This window comes from Nesoenas mayeri (genome assembly GCF_963082525.1).
Source record: "Nesoenas mayeri genome assembly, chromosome: 19".
NCBI lineage: Eukaryota > Metazoa > Chordata > Aves > Columbiformes > Columbidae > Nesoenas > Nesoenas mayeri.
The window spans coordinates 2,534,878-2,552,277 of record NC_137568.1 but is presented as its reverse complement, the minus strand read 5'-3'; the positions used below and the strand labels follow the sequence as shown (position 1 = coordinate 2,552,277).

Sequence of the window (17,400 nt, the reverse complement as noted above, 5' to 3'; positions counted from 1 at the left end):
GGCGCTTGATTTTTGCTTACGTGCAGTGACTTTTTTAGGCACAGGAAGCCCCGGAGGGCTGATCACAGCGACCGAGCTCCCAATCCACTGAGACAGCAGAAGGACTCTTAGAGGGATTTTAAAAAAAAATAATAATAATCAGCATCTCAGTCTGTCATATGGAAAAGGCGCTTTAATGAGCGGCAAATGCAGCAAACGCTCAGCTCACATGGCATCAGCAAGAGGATGGAGAAGGGACCATTAGGGACGGGGAACAGTGATGTCCTCCAGGCAGGAGACAAGCCCTGAGCACCAGGCAAGCCCCCCGCGATGGGTCCAACGTGGGAGCCCCACCAGGGGGCTTGCAATGGTCTGGGCTTTTTGCTTCCCCACCTCATAAAAGAATAAAATAAGCAGAGGGAGGTGCTGACGCTGCTGCAGCGGGGGAGTTAAACACACGTTCACGTGGTGCCCCATGGCTGGAGGGAGGGGAAGACGCCAGAGAGAAAACACAGACAGGGTTGAGCTGGGAGAGTTACTGGAGGAAACAAGTGTACGGTCACCCCTCCGGGTGCGTGGGGGGACGCAGAGACACGGTCACCCCAGCCTGCCCACGCTGCCTGGCCTTGGGACACCAGCTCGGGGGAACGGGGCTGCGCCAGCCAGTGGAACGCTCAGGTCTGACATTATTTATCGCCTTGGGGGTGTCCTTCAACCCACCCGCACAGGCAAATCGCTCTCTCCAGCTCAGGGACCCCGTACAGGCACAGTCCTTGAGCTGCACGCAGAGGCAACGACACCCAGCCCTGTCACCCATGGAGGGGGAACCAGGCACCCCTGTTTCAGGGAGGAGGTGCCCCCAAGCCCTCCTGCAGGCCTGGCAGTTGGGATTTGCAAACTTTTGGCCCCAGTCAAAGCTTTCCAGTAGCTGACCCCCTTCTCACATTTATAATCCTCAGTCTAATGCATGTTTCTCAGCACCAGCCTCTCTACCCTGACCTGCTTCCAAGAAGCCTTAAAACTACTCCTGCCTGAGTTTCCCCCTTCCCTCCTCCCAAGGACAATTTTTTCCCCTCCAGCTTTCCCACACACACAGGACCCCCCAAGATGCACCGCGCTGGCAGAGGGGTCTCAGACCCCCCAGCCTTCCCCTGCCCAGAGTGGCTCCCGCAGCCCAGGCAGGCGCTGTGCACCTTCCCCCGGCCACGAGCTGCACCGAGCACCCTTTTATTTACTTTTCCCAGTTTCCTTCTCTCGGTAGGTCATGAGAAGCGACCAGGAGCTCAGCCCTCTACAAGGGCACCACAGCACTGGCCACAATCTGCTCTTCCACCTTTCCACCCTCCCCATCTCCTCCAGACGCTGTGCGGTGCCTGTAGGACCATGGTGCTCCCAGGCACCCCCATGAGCCTGACGTTCGCTCCAAGCCACGCTTGCCGCTGACCTTTCTGAGAGCACACACAAGTAAACAGCCCTGCTGAAGGGTTAAACATTACCAGACTGAAACTCAAGGCTTGACGATTGGTTCCAGTTGACCGGCTCGGATGATAATTTTTCACAAGATAAATACGGCCAGGAGCGAGCAGCAATTGCTAAAACCCTTTGTAGCAGCATCCCCCCACCGCTGCCATTTCCCTTTGCTGTCCCCACTCAGTGGCCCACGCTTCAGGGCCCCTGGCCCGGAGCCCGCGGGGAACCCAAGCCCTGCCGGGAGGATCTCTTACAGCCCGGTCATTCATCCGCACAGGCCACACTCACGCTCCCACCCCCAGCCACAGCGTAACTCGCACTGGGACTCAGAGCCAGCACTTGCACCCCAGCTCGGACAGCACCGAGCCCGTGGCCAGGATGCGAGCTCCAGGACAGGCAGCGGTGCCCGGTGGGGCAGAGGGAGCCCGCGGCTCTGCGCCCAGGTACTCACTGCTCTTGGACGCCTTGATCTTGGCCACCAGTTTCTGCACGCTGGGTATGTCCCCGTTCTTCACGGCCTGGATCAGCTCCTGCTCTCGCCCCATCACAGACAGGTGGGAGCGGCAGCAGCGCAGAAGGCAGAGACCCTCAGATCCCAGTTGTTTATAAAGCCATGGGAATAAATCCGTAATTTCTCAAAACACACTTTGATGGGAGAGGTAATCCAGCAAGAACGATGCTTTACAATCCCACGAGACATAAAATCCAGAAGGAAGAAGTCTTTCTGTTAAGGGTAGAAGTCCCTTTCTGTGTCGGGAGGAGCAAGACCCGGATGGGGTTTGGTTGGAGAACATGTGATTGATTAAAAGGAGAAATAGTTCAGCACTTAGGGATAGGCTCCCGGCAGCACCGGGGCTCAGTGAGACACAGCCGGGCAGCTCGGGCCGGTGCAGTTGGCATCGGGGCGTCCTCAGCCTCTCGCAGCTCTCCCGGAGTCAGAGGTGTCGTTCTTTGCTCCCCTCGCCAGGCTCTGCTGCGCTGATGAGTCCCTAATTCTTCCCAAAGGGATTACGGGCTCTTCACCATCTGGAAGTTATAGATCCTCCCTCTCTGGTGCTCATTAGCCCCTTCGTTTCGGCATTCCTCTTGGCGACAGCGCTGCAGCCACGCTGGGGAGCCCCGGCACGGCAGCCGGGGACCTGTGGAGGGGAAGAGCAGAGTCAGCCCTCAAAAGCCATTTACCTCCCAGCTCCGTCGCGACAGCTTTTGTATCCGCGCCGAACAACGAATACTTTGACTATATTTAGTCCTGGCAGGACTTGGCTCATCCTCATGTTAAATGGAGAGGGAAGAACCTGCGGAGGAAACCTCCCGGGGGTGCTCTCAGGGGGTGCCTGAGGAGCAGGATGGGGACACAGCTCCTTCTCTGGCCCCTTCCATAAAGGCAACACACGGAGTTTGGGACACCACAGTGTCTCTTCCTCTCCTTTCCCAGTAGCAGCACCCAACAGACCGAGCTGGGGAGGTTTAGCCAAAGTCCTCTGAAGCCCATGGCAGTGGATCAGCCTGCCCAGCACCCTTCCCTTCCCTTCCCTTCCCAGGCAGGGGTAAACTCTCACCCTTCAAATTACCCAAGGAAGCTCAGTGCACTGGGACCCAATACACTCTTTAACTAGTACCTGAGCTCTCGCTGGCCCAGGTGAGGAGCTTGGTGTAACTCAGCAGCACAACCTCACTCGGGAGAACAGGATCAAACCCAAGTCTCAGATGGATGGGGTACCACAGGGAGGTCACAGGGTCCCACAGCAGTGGTTCACATCTACCAGCCCATGCCCTCCTGCTGCACCCAGGCTGCCCAAACTGGGTGGCAAGAAAATCCCTCCTGGTTCAGGGCCGTGCGTCTGGCAGGCTGCTCCAGTGCCCAGGGAGGAGCGTGCGTGCAGGAGGGCAGGGAGCACACACCATGCCAGCCGCGAGGCTGTCAACAGATCACCCCTCAACTCCCCCTGTGCCAATCTGGGCCAGATCAGAACCAGTTCTGGTTCCCCCAGCCATTGCTCAGGCGTGCCGCCTCCTTTCCCAGAGCGCTCGCCCTCAGCCATTTATATAATAGCGGGTGTTGCTTCCTCTGAGCAATCGAGGTCACTGTTTTGAGGATGGAAACCACAGGGGAGAGAAGGCAACAGCAGGAGGACGGGTCCTGCCTGGGTTGGGGGGTTGCAAAAGCAGAAGGGGCATCCCACGGCACAGCATCGCTCAGCCCACCCACCATAAAGCTGGAAGCTGCGACCACCCATGAACGCAGACCCCCTGTGGGGTCCCCACACTGCCGCCCTCCCCGGGGTGCAGTGGGATTGAGGGCAGCCAGAGAGGCGATGCTCCGGTGCTGGCTTAGCTCCTGGAACAAGGGGATGCTGAGATTCCCACACCAACCTGGGGGGTTCTCCCCCAACCAGCTCACAGTTCATTCAGCTAATTCGGCTGCTTGGGGTTGGTAGCAGGCACCGAAGGGATGTCAGCTGTCACCCCCCTGCGTCCTGAGGTACCCACATTAGTTTATCTATGTTACAACAAAGTTTCAGCCACTTGACTCAGTCTAACCCCTTACCGCAAACAAATCCCCTCCTGAAACCTCCTGCGTTGCACCATCTTCAAAATTGCTTTATTTCATTTAACCCTGTACACTGCATCCAACTTCATGCTGCTCTTCAAAAGCACTAACAAAAAGTGAGTGTGAGGGCGCTGAGATTATTTACTCGTTTTAAAAAGTCCACACGGCCTCACTTAGAAAACAGCGCCGTGCTGCTGCCTTCCTCTCCTGGAGCACATGAGGCTCCGTGATTAACTCAGAGGTACTAAGAGCTCCAAATACCAATCTCCACCTCTGCAGCCTCTCAGGAGAGGAGCAGCAGCGAATGTAAAACTCGAGAAACGCACAAAGCTGGAAAAGCAACAGCAAACAACCCTCCCACCCGAGCAGAGCTGAGCCTCCAGCCCAGGAATCCACCTGGAGAATCAAAGTATCCCAAACATCCCCGCAGCCAACACCAGCACCGGGAAAAAGGAGGGAGAGGGGGAAAAACAAAGCAAAACACAACAAAAACAAACCAATTACATAAGTAGAGAAGGAAAGATGCGAAAAAGCAGCAGGCACCAAGAGTGGGTCCCGAAGGGGCGGGCGGGGAAAGTCGCCTCCCTCGGGAGGCCCCCGGGAAGCCCCGCGCCGCTCGCCGGGCCGGCCGCCGTGGGGGCACCGCTCGCGTCTCCCCTCCCCGTCCCGGGACCCCCATGGGCCGGGCTGGGCCGCTCCCTCCTTCGGGGAGAGCTCGGGGGGATTTTTGCCCCCACCGAGACGACTCGTTCCGCTGCTTCTGCGAGCGGCCCGAGCCGGGCGGGCTCCGCAGCCGGCGGCCCCACTCACCTGGCGGCGCTCCCAGCCCGCCCGGCCGCGCCGCACCGGGGTGAACCGAACCGAGCCGGACCGGACCGCGCCGTGCGGAGCCGCTCCGGACCGAGCCGCACCGAGAAGTACAGAGCAGAGCAGAGCCCAGCCGAGCGACAACTTGCCGAGCCGTATGGAGCAGGACCGGCACCGAGAGCGGACCGGAGCGAGCAGCGCGGTCCCGGCTGCCCGGCTCGCAGGGCGGCGCGGCGCTCCGCAAAGTCCCGCTCGGGCTGGCCCCGTCCCGGCAGGAAATCCCTCCCCGGCCCGGCCTGATTGGAAAAGCCCGGCGGGTTGTGCAGGCTGGGCAGGGCCGGGGCTGCTGTCACTCATCGTGATGCGCCGGCAGATTTGGGCAGGGCCGCGGGAAGCCCGCCGCACCGGCACCGCTCCCGCCCCGCACCGGCCGGGGGTGCCCCTGGGGCTCTCGGGCAAGCGGCTCGGTTTGAAGGGGGCCGGGCAGGAGAGCCAACGCAGCCCGGGACCGGCTCCGGGGGGCGGCACCGATGTGGCGGGTGATTCCCTCGCCCCGGCACCGACCCGCTGACACCGGCGGGAGATCAACCATCCTCGACCCGGGACTGACCCAGCGCTTCTGGACTAGCCCCGGGGGGCCAATCCCCCACCTTCAGCCTCAGAGCGACCCAGCCAGCCCTTTGCCACTTCCGCCACCAACCACCCTGGCAGAGGGGTGCACAGGCTGCTGACAGAACACCCCCAGAACCAAAATCCACTGATACCCAGCTACCCAAGCCACAATTAATCCTACTCTCACAAAGCTCCAAAACCACCAAAAATCACGCATTTCTGCCAGTCCTCAACAGAAACACCAGAGCCAACCACTCCCCCAAGCACCGTTTTCTTAAAACAAGAGATTGCCTAATAAAGCTGGACAGCTTTCATTGCATGATACCACTGGATTATCATCAACTAATCAGATTAAAAACACACAGAAGCTTTGATTTTGTTCCCTAAGTGCCCAGCCCATAGCTCCCTGGGGGGGCTGCAAAGATCTGGTACATCTTCAAACCAGGCCTAGAGACATTTCACCAAATGATGTGTTCATGAGCAATCTCAAATAAGGGGGGTCCTCAGCAAGGAGGAGGAACTGACGTTTCAAGACACACCTCTGTCTTTTCAGTTTGGGAATAAAGAGATTATTATGCACATCTAATTATAAATGTCAACATTTTATGGCTGCTATGTTGAAGCGTGAAGCTGTAAGTAGCCATGCTAGGAAGGGCTGTGAAGTGAAAGGTCTTGTTATTCCTCTTGTGAGTTTTGCCAGAGCTTGTAAAGCACAGTGACATTTATAATAATCCCTTGAATTTATGTAGCACCTTTTGTCCTTTTAAGGATCTTAATTAAGATTTGCAGCTCCCTGAGCACAGACTAAACCCACTTTGCAAAAGAGAAGGTCCTGCTTTGTACAAAACTTGCATCCTGTTTCAGACAGGAGTAGGAACTTCTCTATCCCAACAACTTCCATCGTTACAACGCAGTAAGGGCGTGCTGCACTGATACTCACATACCAAAGTAATAGTGGTACGGTTACACTCATGTAGTTAAAGGTGGGTAATTTAAGTTTGAATCTCTGGTGTCACACAAGCCTTTTGAAGGGAGGGTGGCACGAGAGGGCTTGCGCCAGAAATCCACAATTTGAACCATTTCCTACCACATCTCTCACATCTTTCCATCGATTCTCAGATGTTGAACAGCTAGTGGATGATCCCAGCACAAAGACCCGCCAGCAGCTCCCGCCATAGCCACCTTACAGAACTGACAGACCCATCGTGACATTTATTCCCCTGTGTCCAAAGAGCAGGTGCTGAAAGCATCGAATGAGTTTCCATTGCACAGAAAGCCCTTTAACATTTTGCTGCGCCTCTGCACTGGGATGACATGTTTGCAATCCAGGGGTTTTTTGGGGCGCAGACACTCTTGAATGGCTGGTCTTGTCCTCAGCCCCTGCAGAAGGGTACCCAAGGCAGCACGAATTCGTGTTCCCCACTTTGTGTGCAGGGCCTGGGTGCTCCCACCCGGGTCGGGCTGATGGGTCCAGCGGGCCCTGCTCCTACTTGCAGCTCTTCAAGTCAATGTTGCCATCTAGAGGCCCCTGCTACAATGATCGTCTCCTTGCGATTTTTTTTATTTATTTATAATTCAAGGCAATATTTCAAAGCGGCTTTTTGGGGCTAGGAGCTGAGGGGGAAAAGCAGATTAATTGCTCCTACAGTTGATGTGGTTTTGACTCAAAATGTCTCTATGCAATGCTTTGCCCGTTCTCCCCAGCCCATGTCTTTGCCTGTCTGATTGATGGCCACAGCTCATCCCAGCGCCCCAGCAGCTGTGCAAACCCTTCCACTCTTCTTTAAGATTATTTTGAGGATGGGGTAAAGACCTCCAAGTGATGCATTTTCTGCCAGGGAGGGAAGCGGCCCCGCTGGCAGGAGCGATGCACACAGCAGCATCCACAGCCAGCCCTGCTTCCAGGTGAGGCTGTGACAGACACAGCTCCAAGATCTAACAGTGCAAGACTCCCACTCCCGAGTCTCACCCATGAGAGCCAAACTTGGAAAGTCACAGATATCTCACCCCGACCGAGCCAGTAGGAGGTCTGCAAAGGCCCATACCAGACATCCAAAACATTTTAAGTATGTTATGAACCAGCTGGTTGGAGATACATTTCTCCCTTCTCAGCTGTGGCTCAGGCTCCTCCTTTTGCTGCTGTTTAAAACCGCAGGGAATGTGCCCAGCTTGACTCAAAGACTTGCTGCTGCAACCCCCAGGGTGCCTCTTGCACCCAGGCAAAAAAAGCAGGTTACTGCCCAGATATAAAGCCACCTCCAGTAGCCCTTCCAGCAGCTCCTGGCATTCATTCCCATAGCTCCTGGCCTTGCTGAGCACTGAAAGGTGAAGAGTGTCCCACTGCTGGGCTATGGTCCTGTCTGTAAGCATCCCAGCAAGTCTCAGTCTTGTTCCCAGTGCCCAGCAGCCACATCCCACCCACGGGGACCCTTTTCTGCACAGGCAGCCACCCTGTCCCACATTACATCCAGGACAGACATTTCACACCTGGCTCAGCACTCCACCTCGCTGGCTGCAGTATCAAGGGCAAAGCTAGAGAAGGACAGGGGATCTGGACACACAAGGTGCTTATGTGTGCATTTACTCCATTGCCTTTTATTGCCTCCTGGCAATAGCTGCTACTGGAGGAAGTCCAAGCAGAAAAATTATGGGGATTGATCCAGAGGGAGATGCACTGCCTACAAGGAAGAGAAGGATGCTGCAGGATGCTCTCAGGCTCTGTCAGAGAAGTATTTGGGCTGGTTTGGCCTCAGACACCTCCAACCCCACCCCACAAACAGCACAGCCACTGCCTGCAGCCATCGTTGCCGGGAGGGCTTCAATGCCCAGACACATCCCAGCCCCAGGCCAGAACCTGGACACTGCTCCATGTGTAAGTGCCCTGTGAAGCTGAATATCAGCCACAGTATGTAAAGCAGTAATGATTGCCCTAGCAGAGGTAGTGGTAGACAGCAATGTAAACAGCATCTAGAGTTGGCTCTCCAGCAGGTAACGGGGATTTGGAGGTGATTTAGGAAGCTCTGCTCAGCTACAGTCTTTTACCGCAAAGAAATCTCCCTCACACGCACCACCTCAGGTAACCAGCCCTCGGTTACATCACTCCGGAGTTCAGCTCTAAGTTCCCTCAAAAATCAGCTCCGCAGCCTCAGCTCAAACACGCGCGAGCTGGGAGTTACAGCCCGCACCAGCCTGTGCCCGGCACAGCAAACCCCGTGCACCATCCCTTCCCCTGCGGCCGCGCGGGAGCTGGGGCAGGAGCCGCCTGCCCACGTGCCAGCGCTCGGCGCCCACCAGACTCACCTCTCCAGGCACACGTGTGCCGCTGCTCGCACCGTCCTCCCCGACCGACCGCCTTTCTCCTCCTCCACCAGCCTCCCTGTGCTGACAGCCACCTCTTTCTGGTCCTGTGCCTTTCTTTTCCCTCCATCTCCTTTGCTCAGTCCCTCACTCAGGAAATTAAAGATAATCCTCCCTTTTTTTTTGCTGCCGGATTCCCTGTTTAACATTCGCTGCGTGTGCTTGCACTGATTCAAAATGGGATTATACTTTCTGTTGCTTTGATGTCAGTTGGGCTTTGCACTTAAAGCAGAAGGGGAAAAGAAAGTGTCTGTTAATAAACCTCTTGGGTTCTGCCCATCCACTTGCACCCATCCTGGAAATGAAGGTCAGGCACATTTACCTTCCAGAATCAACCTGAAGGAACACACTGACCCATGACCACAGTTCCCTGCGCTGGGTGTTATACTCTGGAAACTCCCCATTTTCACCCTGCTCTGTTATCATCCAGCAGCCTGGAGGCTGAACGGCTCCCGTCAGGAGGAAGGCATCATTAATCATCAGAAAACCGCAACTCGTTGGCCGTCAGTGAACATTATAACCTCCAGCTGCCGCACGGCAGGGAGCATGTGGGCCACCGGCATCGCTTCAATAGAGATCAGTGCTTGGGGCTGCCCACCGGGAATACCCCAAGCCACTCATTTCTAAGGGAGAAGCAGGTATTATGGGATGGCTAAGATGGAAATCCATACTCTGCTCCTTGTGGTGTGACATTCATGCTACAGCACATCCATGAATTGGACGGTTCCCTCTGCTTCCCTGGGCCTGAGCACAGGTGGCCAGGTCTTCTCTAGGTAACAAGCAGACCTGAGAGCTGTGGAACCGGAGATGTTCAGATGCATCTGAAACCACCTCAGCAGCTTCTACAGGTTATTTTGGGAAAGTGGCTCCAGGGCTGAGCACAGTCCAGCCATGGACAGGACCCCCTCTCCCAGCCCAGTTCACAGATGGTGGCACAGCCAGTGCTGGCAGAGAAGAGGGGACGTAACTAAGCTCTCACCAGGATCTGGCAGCTGTAAACCCTCTGTCACCTGCGCCACACCACTGCACTGCAGCCACAGCTGGCACCACCACAGCAGACATCCTCCAGGATTGCCCAGGGACCGGGGGAGCACCTCTGCCAACAGCACGCTGTCTAGTCCATTTTGCCCGGTGCGCACACACAGACTTGATTAATGCCTGCAATGAGCTCCATCCATCATCGGGGAGTAAAGGAGATTAACTCCGCAGCACGCCTGCCTCGCGCTGATCCCATTCTCCAGGCCTCCTGATTAATGGCGGGGCCGCCTTATCTGTCAGGCCAGGAAACACGAATATCCGGGTTGAGTGGGATGAAGCGAAGCTGCGGATGGGGCACTGCCCCGGCACGCTCCGCCATCCGGGAGATGCCCCATCGCTCCCTCAGCCCCCCTGCTGCCCCACTCCCTCCTGTTCAAGCTGGCAGCGATGGCCAGAGGGAGAGCACTGATGCATCCCTGCAGGAATGCAATGCCAAGAACCAAAGTCTGGGGCTCTATTTCCCCTCGATGGTCAAAACAAGGAAGATGTCACTCCCCATCCATGGAGGGAATTCGGATGAGCCAATTTGGAGGCCTGGAATAACCCAGGCAAATCCTGCCCGGGGCTGTGTGCAAGGCTGCGGCCGATCAGTGCTACAGGGGCGGCTGCTCGGCCAGGCTCTTTCCCGAGAGAATACGTGTGTAAAGTGGATGCAGGGAATTAGCAGTGCCATCTGGACCGGCTCCAGCTCCTGCCCCTGGCTCGCCACTGATGCTTCATTAACAGCTCCCTCCTTTCAGCTCCCATCTCCTTGGCTTCTGCCGCGATCAGCTGGGCTGGAGTTTTGTTGTCCTGGGTTTTTTCCAAGTGGAAATTATTTCTCATTTCTTTTAACAATCAGGACACAGAGAAAGAGACAGGAGAGGAAGGAATTTCCAGGAGATGAAAGGACAGGATTAAGGACACGGCTTTTACTTCGTTATCCCTCTAGTGTGGCTAAGAAATTCCTTTCAGGAGAAGACTTTAATTAACTATGTTTTTCTGACAGGAAAGAAACCTGAATCTAGAGATAGGTCTGTTTTCTTGGGTCTGCTGACAACCCTGGCTGCAACCTCAGCAGTCCAGATTAATACACGCAGAGACGCTTTTATACAAAACTTTGCAAAAGACATTTCGATTTGCTTTACAAATGCACTGGCTGCACCCCAGTCTGGAAAATAAAGCATAGAGGGGAAAAAACAAAGCAAACAAAATACCCATACCCAAGAAACCCCCCCAAAAAAACACCCACAAAAACAAGCATGAGCAAGGCTACTGTGCACGGTGCTGGTGGGAAGAGGATCTGAGTGCACTGAACCACAGGGCTCTGGTGGCTCGAGATGCGGGAAGAAGCCTTTGCACAGAGGGATTACCCAGGGCAGGAGGCAGTAGAAATATCTCCGTTGCCTTCTAGACCAACAGCCCTTCTCACACAGCAGAAGAAAAATCAGGGACAGGGGAAAGAGGCCCAGCAGCAAACTGGGACATTTAGAAAGCATCACACTGATGTATCTGCATTCTCTACTGCCACAAAACCCTCCAGGAACTGAGTCAATCAAAAATAACATTTTGGGCTGATTTTTATCCAGATGAACTCCCTTCAAATATTTTAAGGCAACCAACAAACCAGCCAACTTCTGGCTTGTTTAACCCTTCTCCTGAAACCTGCACTAAGTCTGAAAGAAAGCACCATCTCAGAAAACACCCTGTTCTGTGAGCTTGACCTACAACACTGGACATGGTACCAGCTCTGTCTGTCTCCAGCACCACCCAAGCCCCCTCCCTGCACCCTGGATCTGTCCTGACCTGCTTAGTCTTTCTGCAACTTGACTTTCTGTGGACACCTGGACATAAAAGACCAAAAATCCACACAGGTTTGCAGAGGAAGCCTCATCCTCATCTTACACAACAACAAAAACTTCTGCCAGGGAAAGATCTCACCTGACCCCTCTAAGAATCACATTTGCCTTTTTTAGAGCCATGTTAAACAGGGAGCTCACACCAAACCCACATCTTGCTCCCCTCCCGTCTCTCCAACTAATGAACTCCCAGCTGATAACAAATGCTGACTGCTGTTGCTGAAATGTCTGTCTGCTCTTAGCCTTTAACAGCCCAAGGGGCTCAGCAGTTTGCCAATTATTGTTTTCATAAATGAGCATCATTTTACTTTCGCATTATAATTTTAAAAGGTTCCCACCTCTCCCGGTGCCCTCAGCCTCTGCCCCCAGCCCTGGCAGACGTCTCGCTCCCAGCAGCAGCACATGGCACATATGGCTCATTTGCCAGGGGAGAAGCAGAGACGAAAGAAACATCTGGCTGCTCCAGCGACCCAACTGCTGCAGCGAGCAGAGCTTGTCCTGGGGCTGCAGGTTCATGTCAGAAGGGTTTCCCATCCCATGCTACCACTGCTATCATCCCCTCTCTCAACACAAGAATTCAGTCTCACTTGTGATTTAATTGCTTATTTATTTTACAGGTTTCAGACTTCTCCATGTCTTCTCCAACCTAAGAATTTCCTGGGAGACGCGGTTTCAAACACTTTAAAGGACTTTAGGAAGATTCAATGTACTTTAGTTCAAAACTCAGCTATTACTGCTTTCCTCCCTTCTGCCCCTGCTCAGAGTCAGGATTGCAGTCTCTTGTTACAAAACACCAGCTCTTTTTTATTAGTTCTGTCACAAATCCTTGCTCTTGGATTTGCAATTTCATGTGACAGCCCTTTCCAGACACTGACTAGAGTTTATCTCGTCTTCCTGACTTGAACCTCTCAGGATTTTTAGTTTTGCTTCATCTCAGATCTGTAATTTCCATTTCCAAGCTCAACGCTATCATTCTCATTGACAAGAGTGGCGGAGCGCTCATTCTGGGCTGGGCAGACATCTCTTCTTGGCCATCAACACCCCTGCATCAATCCTCCTGCTCTGTCTCCTCTTGAGCCCCATGCACAAACTACAGATCTGAGCCAAAACTTTTTTCAGACCCTGGAGGAATTCAGGTTAGAGCTACCTCCTCCTTGCGCTAACGCCTGCTCTCGTGAAAGGGAAGCATGGTGGCTAACACCGGACCCCGTGGCAGGATTTGCCTCCCGGGGGGCTCCTGGCTGTTTCTATCAGATGCCCAGAGCTGCCGGCAGCTTCTTGTCTCTACTGATGGGATCTGCTCCTTCCACCCAGCGCCCACCCGCATCCCTGACCTCAGCACATGGGCAGCGGACGGCCCTGGAGCTCACTGGCTTCTCAGCCTCCCCGTCACAGGGCAAGCCCCGCTTGGCCCCTTCTCGTTATTTTTGGCTGTGCTTTTGTCTCTGGGATCCTCTAACCTTTAGCAATGAAAACAAAACTGCTGCAGCCACGGCCTTTGGCTCACTGTGAGCAACCAGGATGGGCAGAGGCCAAAGACTAAAACCTCAAATTAGCAGCGTGGGACTAGAAAGAGCCAAGACTGACCAGGCAGCTCAGACCTGTCATTTCAAGGGCAGGAATCCTGCAGGAAGAGAGGAGGTGGTCATCTGGCTTCAGATAAATACCAAGTTTGTGCTAATTAATTAGAAATACAGCGTGGATAACAAGAGAGTTTAGATGATGGTTTCTTTAAGCATTCCTGTAAAGCCACATGTGAGTTTATCAAGCAGCTGAGAAAGCGAAGTCACTCTGGTGTGTTCATTAGAGATGCACATGTATGAGAGAAGGCAAAGTAGCTCTGTAGCACTGATTGGAACTGAATCAGGCATCAAGACGTGACAGCAACTTCTCTCCAAACAGCCAGGCCATGAATGCAGCACACATCTAGATGGATGACAGCACCACCCAAGTCACCATCAGGTTGCCTTGATGAAGCTACTCCTTCAAACTTTTGGTGTTTCTGTGTTGTGTGGGGTTTGGTTTTGTTTGTTTGGTTTTTAATCATATAATTCCATTCAGCACACATCCCTCTGTGAGGATGCAAACAGTTATGCTGGGATAATCATTGCAGGAAGATGGATCAAATGGTACCTAAGACAGCACTGTTATAGAGAGAATTACTGTAAATTTTTTACATCAAGCTCAGCTTGTGGCTTTAGGAAAAATATTTAACTTTGCCATAATGTTTTCTTTCTCTGTAGATGAGAAGTGATAACAAAGAGTCATTTTCCAGGATCACAGGAGGCAAAATGGATCAGTAGTTAGAAACTACTTTACCAATCTTGCCTGAAAAGGGATAAATGAGACTGATGTGCAGCTACCAGACAGACACAACGATATTTGAGTACTCAGTCAGTATGGAGGGTTGATGCACCATGTCTAACACATTCTGAATGAAATCATCCCTACCCCTAAGGCCACTGCAAAGGTGAAACTTCACCCATTAGGCTATTCGATCAATATAAACAAAGAACTAAGCAATAAAAATGCAGAGGCTTGTTCTATAAGTCATAAGGAGACTGGTGAGTTAGAGGATTTGCAGCTTGGCTTTTAGTGGAGGCTCCTTCCTCCAGAGTGTAAATCAGAGCAGTAGCTAGACGCTAAATAAATATTTAGCAAATGAGAAAGTCTCCCTTTATTGAGAAAGTATTTGGTGAAACAAGCTGGGGAAATGGTTTCGGTAGCACGGTAAGAGAGGCTGGCAGTCTGTTCTGCCCCACGGGATGATGTGGTTCTACTTGTGTTGCGTAAGACAGGATCTCCAGCTGGGACGGATGCAAGAAATATAACTCATTAGTGAAATGCAAGAGCCTTTCAGGGTTAAACTACTGTTAGAACAGCCAGATTCATTCCCTAGTGGCAGAATATGCCTAGCAGCAGCCTTGGAAGATTACTATCTTTTTCTTCATAACAGTGATGTTGCAGACAGGATGGTCTCAGGGTACTGATGATGCCAAGTTTGTAGGAAAAAGTAATTTTTTTTCTTTTATGTTCAAGGGCTGAACTCAATTTCCACACCTTTATCTACATCATTAGGCTGCCGAGATGACAGTTCCTTTCTTAAATGTTAATTAATATATCTCTCTTTTAAGATGTGTTTTCAAGGGGTTAGTGCCTCAATCTTCCTTGTAATTACATGGAGTGTTAGTACAAGTCCTCAGCTACATCCCAAGGTCCCCTGAGAGTTCGTTCCTGCTGCAGTTTCCAGTAGATGAGCACTCACAGAACCAGTCCTTCAGAGAGCTGCTGACTTCAAGTGTTCAGCCAGATAATAAGCAGATTACCGTGCCTTCTCCTCCTGGTGACTGTGAGCTCTGTGCACAGGCTGCACGTCGTCAATTGCTGTAGTTGATACTCCTCTCCTTCCCTCAATCCCTTCAAATTGGTGGGGCCGGTTCTATAAACACAAGCCCCTCTTTGGGGCAAGAACTTCCATAGCTTATTGATATAGCAAAAAGAGAGAAGCAAACCCCATCAAGTTCTAAGTATAAAAGCCCAGTAATAAAACAGTCACATAGCCATGCTGGTGAAGCGAATCTCACACGCTGAGTATGGCTTTGTCACCGCAGCGGTGACATGTGTGCACCAGGGATGGGGCGGCTGTGGTTTATCATGCCCCCACAGCTGAGAAGGAGGAATTGCAGCTTCTTCAAATGCAAGCCGGTTTCTAAGTGAACAGCAATATTTGAGATTGCAAATTAAAAATAATGCTGTGCTTTAGAAACTGCTAAATTTAAATGTCAGGTTCTTTCTTTGAAAGCTGTAAGATAACTAGTTCCTCTCCAGGGAGAGTGAGTAGGAGCTTGTCTACTCAGTGACAATGTTTGCAGTAGCAGCTGCCCACCAGTTTCCCATGCAAACGCTCATACTCTGTACTTCAAGACTGGATTAAGCAAAATTACACAAAGGCATTCACTGCAGAGCACAGCACCCTGCTCACAATAGCTCTCCTGCCTTAGCTCGTCACACCTGCACACAAACCATGGTGTATTTTGCAGTAGTAACCCCATATAAATAGGCACTAAGTTTCCCCCAAGAGGAGAGAAGAAAAGTATTTTAAGAAAATATTGAGTGAGAAACACCATTTTTTCTCAAGCTGTGCAGGTTCAAAACTGCCTTATATACCATAGATATTCATTAGGGAAAAACCTCTTGGGCAAATCAGTGAGGCAACTCTAGATAGTCAGCAAAAGTCTCATAGTATAACAGCATGTCTCCAGATCCCAAGAGCTACAATGCCTGGGTGAAATATGCTCCAGAACTATGTCTACTGCTGGTCCACTAGAGGACAACCTAATAATGATAAACTCCTTTGGCTTATATAGAAAAAGGTCCATACTGAAAATGCTGCTGCCACATCTGGTTTACAGCCCACGCTGGGACTGCTGGTGGTACGTATGCCAAGCCTCATTTTTAATGGTAAATAATTTCTAGCCCTTATTTATACAGCCTTATGAAGCTCCAAAAAATGGTTCCTACAGCTGATACCAGCCTTTGAAACTACAGAGAAAGAGATAGAAGCAAGGGAGATTTCCAGACAGACATCTAGTTTTATAAAGCAAACCCCATCCTGTACACTACCCTCAATCATAGGGAAAAGGGCTCTGTTACTGCTGGGGTTCTTTCAGACTTCTGACATGATTTCTGACAGGATATCATACTTTTTCAGTGCAGGAAATGTTCAGAGGTACAGAATCATCCTTCCACCCTGGTAATGTGATTTATCAAACCATAATGGAGGAACTCAACTCATGCATAAATAAGTGGACAGAAATCAAAACAAAATAATCACCTCAAAGCCACAAAAAAGAGCAGACCATTGTTCTAGCAAGGCACAGAAAAAGGCCACAGCGGTTTCTCATAAACCAACGGGGTTCTTGCCTAGTATTTTTAAGGCCAAAAAATAGAACACAAAGTCTGAGCTAGCAATAGAGGTAATTTCTGGAGCTAGGCAGCAAATGATCTGTGACAAGAAGTAGAACAGCAGAAAACAGCGGAGAATTATTACAACAGAAACGTCTCAGGTTGGAATTAGTGTTAGAGGCGTCAGAGAGTCAAAGCAACAGAGTTTTCAGTGGGTAACTTAGGGCCTTGACGTTCCCCAGCCCCATTAGTGGGGATGTGCCTGTGACTCAGAGATGAAAACTGTCTCTGCAAGAGAGAAAGACACACACTGAAGGCAGGAGATCAGAGCTACTTTAAAGACAAAATTTGCTATTCCTCTCCTACTGACGATAGCAAGAGCAGGCTGGCTGTAATTGGAAGGGCACAGATCCTAGCCATCCCTTCGTGGGCGGCAAGTGATGTGAAGGGGTGCTCACTGCAGCGCTACCGAGACACTGCCCAGCCCCCGCCCGGGAGTGCCCCCTCACCACGGCGGGAGGGCAGCTCCCCAGCTCCGGCACTCCCTCCCACCCGACGGCGGTGGAGGAATGCTCTCAAACGACGTGGCTGGCGGAGTCAGCTGCTCTTTGATGTCAGTACCTGCTCCAGGCTCGGCGGGGCGGGAGTGGGCGAGCGGAGCGCAGCGTAGCCGAGCCGCAGCCTCTGCTCCCCGGCTGCAGGACGGCTCCTGCCTCCCACACTCTGCCTGGCCCCCGGTCCACCCTGCCGAGGAAAAGGAAGCCCCCCCACCCCATCGCTGCCCCAGATCTACCGAGGGAACTTGCCCAGTTTTCTCCGTCCCTGGCACCGGGACTCACGGCC

The 17,400-nt window shown here is 52.5% G+C and overlaps 1 protein-coding gene across 1 annotated transcript in view; it reads right to left on the bottom strand.

The window, feature by feature from the left end:
• CASKIN2 (CASK interacting protein 2) overlaps positions 1–1,994 on the bottom strand; it is a gene marked incomplete at both ends in the record, with an annotated part of 28,420 nt that extends 26,426 nt beyond the window's left edge. Inside the window, one exon of the mRNA XM_080356299.1 lies at positions 1,901–1,994. Within this exon, the coding sequence (XP_080212425.1) occupies positions 1,901–1,994 (94 nt within the window). The remainder of the gene's footprint in view (positions 1–1,900) is intronic.
• Positions 1,995–17,400: the final 15,406 nt, after the last annotated feature.